Here is a 2,619-nt window from a genome sequence, read left to right as displayed (position 1 = left end):
TGTGCGCATAGAATAAACAGACGATATCGTCCACTATTGTGGATGCTAATATCTTTATCTTTATAGTTATCGTTCTTGGTGTGAACAGGGCTTTAGGCAGGGATCCTCAAATCTGGCCCATGAGATCCACTTTCCTGCAGAGTTTAGCTTTAACCCTAATCAAACACACCTGAGCATGCTAATCAATGTCTTCAGGATCATTAGAAAATCACAGGTAGGTGAGTTTGATCAGGGTTGGAGCGCAACTCTGTAGCGCATTGGCCCTCCAGGGCAAGATTTGAGGAGCCCTGGTCTAAAACCCCAGACACACTGCACAATTTTTATGAAAGATTGGCACTGTGAAACAATTGTGGCTCCTAATCATTGGTCCTATGTCGTACAGTGAGACAGGCTCAAAGACGGCTGTTGTCACAGTCTTGCGACCAAAGATAGCCTACGATAGTTTTCTGACAGTGTCAGAAATTCAGCATGATCATCGCACAGTGTGTTTGCTGCTACGACCCACGTTTACTGACCAGCCAATAAAAATGCGACATGAAATCAACGCGACATGGCACAAAAACATAAAACCGCTTACCTCAAGCTGTTATCCCTTCCTCTTTTGCCACTTCCACTTTTTTTCAGCACACATAAAAACTCCAACTGCCAAAGTGTGATTCATAATGCTCTTTTTGTTTACCACTAGCGCATGCTGATGACGTTTTATTCTTCTATAGTAACATGCATCATAGCGTACGAGTCGGTAGGTGTCATCATTGTACAGTCTACATGCATGTCGTACCCAAGTTTATTAGATCCATGTTGCACAGTGTGGTTTGGAGAGATCTTAAAAGATTGCTAAAATCATGCAGTGTGTACTGTAGAAGGCTTAAGGGGACATTCTGCAATGCTACCACCAAACCAAAGGAAAAAACAGAATGAAATAGACAATAACTCACCTCTTGGTGGAGATCTAAACATTGCTGCTGTTCTCTCCACTTCTGTACCTCTATCCTCTTCTCTTTCATTGTCAGTTTCTTCATCCCCAAATCCAAGGCTTGGCCGCACCATTTCAAAGAACCAGCCTTGATTCTCCTGCACCATCTCCTCCACTTTCTGCAAAAGCTCTGCAACCTGGGCACTTTTGTCCGAGCAGGTGTTATTCAAGGCATGGTACCTACCGCCACACCTTTCCACCAGCCTCTGCAGCGCTGCCCCGCCATCCACAATAAATTCCTCCACGCCCATGTCCTGTGGCAACTGGTCCGCACAGGTGAACAAAACCATTGTGTGCCTCCATATCCCCGCTCCCAATGCCCTAACTCGGGCCCAGAGACCTTGCCAGTGGTGTTCGGTGAACGGGACTCCAATGGGAACCACCAGCAGCAGGGCATGAGGACCAGGAGAACATCGATCAATGATGGACTGCTGATTCTCTGAGTCCATCTCATCAGTTGAATCTTCGGTTTCCAGCTTCCATCCAGGGGTGTCAACAATCAGTAGTCGCCAGGTGAGTATGTCTACCCAGTGTTGTTGGTCTGTTTGGGAATTGTCAGTAGGGGTTTTCTTCTGGCTCAAGATGGTATTCAGTGTTGAGGTCTTACCGGAGCCCTGACAACCCAGCAACAGGAGACGTCGGATGGATAGAGAAGAGCCCTCTGCTTTTGAGAAATAGAGATGAAAGAGAAAATGATATAGTGAGTGATTGAAACTGCTTGCAGTTCAGTCCATGCTGAGTACATCCACAACACCCTGAGCATCCCTGGAGCATTTACAACTACATCATGGTAACCTGCTGATCAGGTTTATATACTACAGTGATGATGATTCCATATAAATTGAAAACTGGTACATGTAGTCTTGAACTATATAACCAGTCCTATGATTGGAAAATAACATTTATATCTGATGGGTAAGAAAGGTTACTGTCCATTCTCTGCTACCATATCCTCTGCAAGAGTTCAGTCATTTATGCCCTGTCTCTGTTAGGTTTGGTACAATCCAGCAGATGGTAAGAGTTCCAGCAATGCTGCATGAAACCTAACCGTTATCCTTATGAGCTCATTTTAATGCTGATCCAGGAACAGAATGAATGACATTTTTGTGGGCATCTGCTTTTGTATGATGGCAAACTGATCTAGATACAGCCAAGACTTTCTAGTGTGCATTAGAAATCCCCTGATACACAGGAAGCGCATGTAATGCAGAAAGGAAGTGAGTCAGCTGTGTGTGTAGGTGGGATTTGAAAATGAAAGACTGTCCGGCATACTAGTGAGATGAATTGAAATTAAAGTTTAGTGTCACTTACCAGCATTTAAATCAGAAGAGACTGTAGCCATCTTGTGTCTAGCTGGTGCGTCTCCTCGTCTCGCTCTCTTTCTCCCCCTTTCGCTCTCTCTCTTGCTGTGTAGTCTCAGCAGCCAGTTGCCTGTGCTCAAAACATGTCCTTCTCCCCTCTCATCTCCCTCCTACTCTCTTGCCCTCCCTCTTCAACTGATTTAAAATTATTATACAACACCCTTGCACCCTTTCCCTTTGCTTCCTTTTCACCCTCTTTCTTTCATGAAATGATACATTCAGGGACAAACAGCAGGAGGGAGCTGGGAGAAAGAAGCAAGTAGAGAGAAGAAGAGGGATGTA

General features: G+C 44.9%; 1 protein-coding gene across 2 annotated transcripts in view; it reads right to left on the bottom strand.

Annotated features, from left to right (window-relative positions):
• LOC107740609 (GTPase IMAP family member 4-like) overlaps positions 1 to 2,619 on the bottom strand; it is a 6,452-nt gene extending 3,833 nt beyond the window's left edge. Inside the window, exons 1-2 of one of the 2 annotated variants that reach the window (XM_016553083.1) lie at positions 2,288 to 2,619; positions 939 to 1,640 (exon numbers count right to left, since the gene is read on the bottom strand). In XM_016553083.1, the coding sequence (XP_016408569.1) occupies positions 939 to 1,640; positions 2,288 to 2,318 (733 nt within the window). In that variant the 5' untranslated portion in view covers positions 2,319 to 2,619. The remainder of the gene's footprint in view (positions 1 to 938; positions 1,641 to 2,287) is intronic. The other variant, XM_016553084.1, reaches the window with a different exon arrangement.

The sequence above is a fragment of the Sinocyclocheilus rhinocerous genome, unplaced genomic scaffold, assembly GCF_001515625.1.
Source record: "Sinocyclocheilus rhinocerous isolate Xijiao unplaced genomic scaffold, SAMN03320098_v1.1 scaffold705, whole genome shotgun sequence".
Taxonomy (NCBI): Eukaryota; Metazoa; Chordata; class Actinopteri; order Cypriniformes; family Cyprinidae; genus Sinocyclocheilus; species Sinocyclocheilus rhinocerous.
The sequence above is the reverse complement of the archived record's forward strand: the minus strand, read 5'-3'. Positions and strand labels throughout refer to the sequence as shown.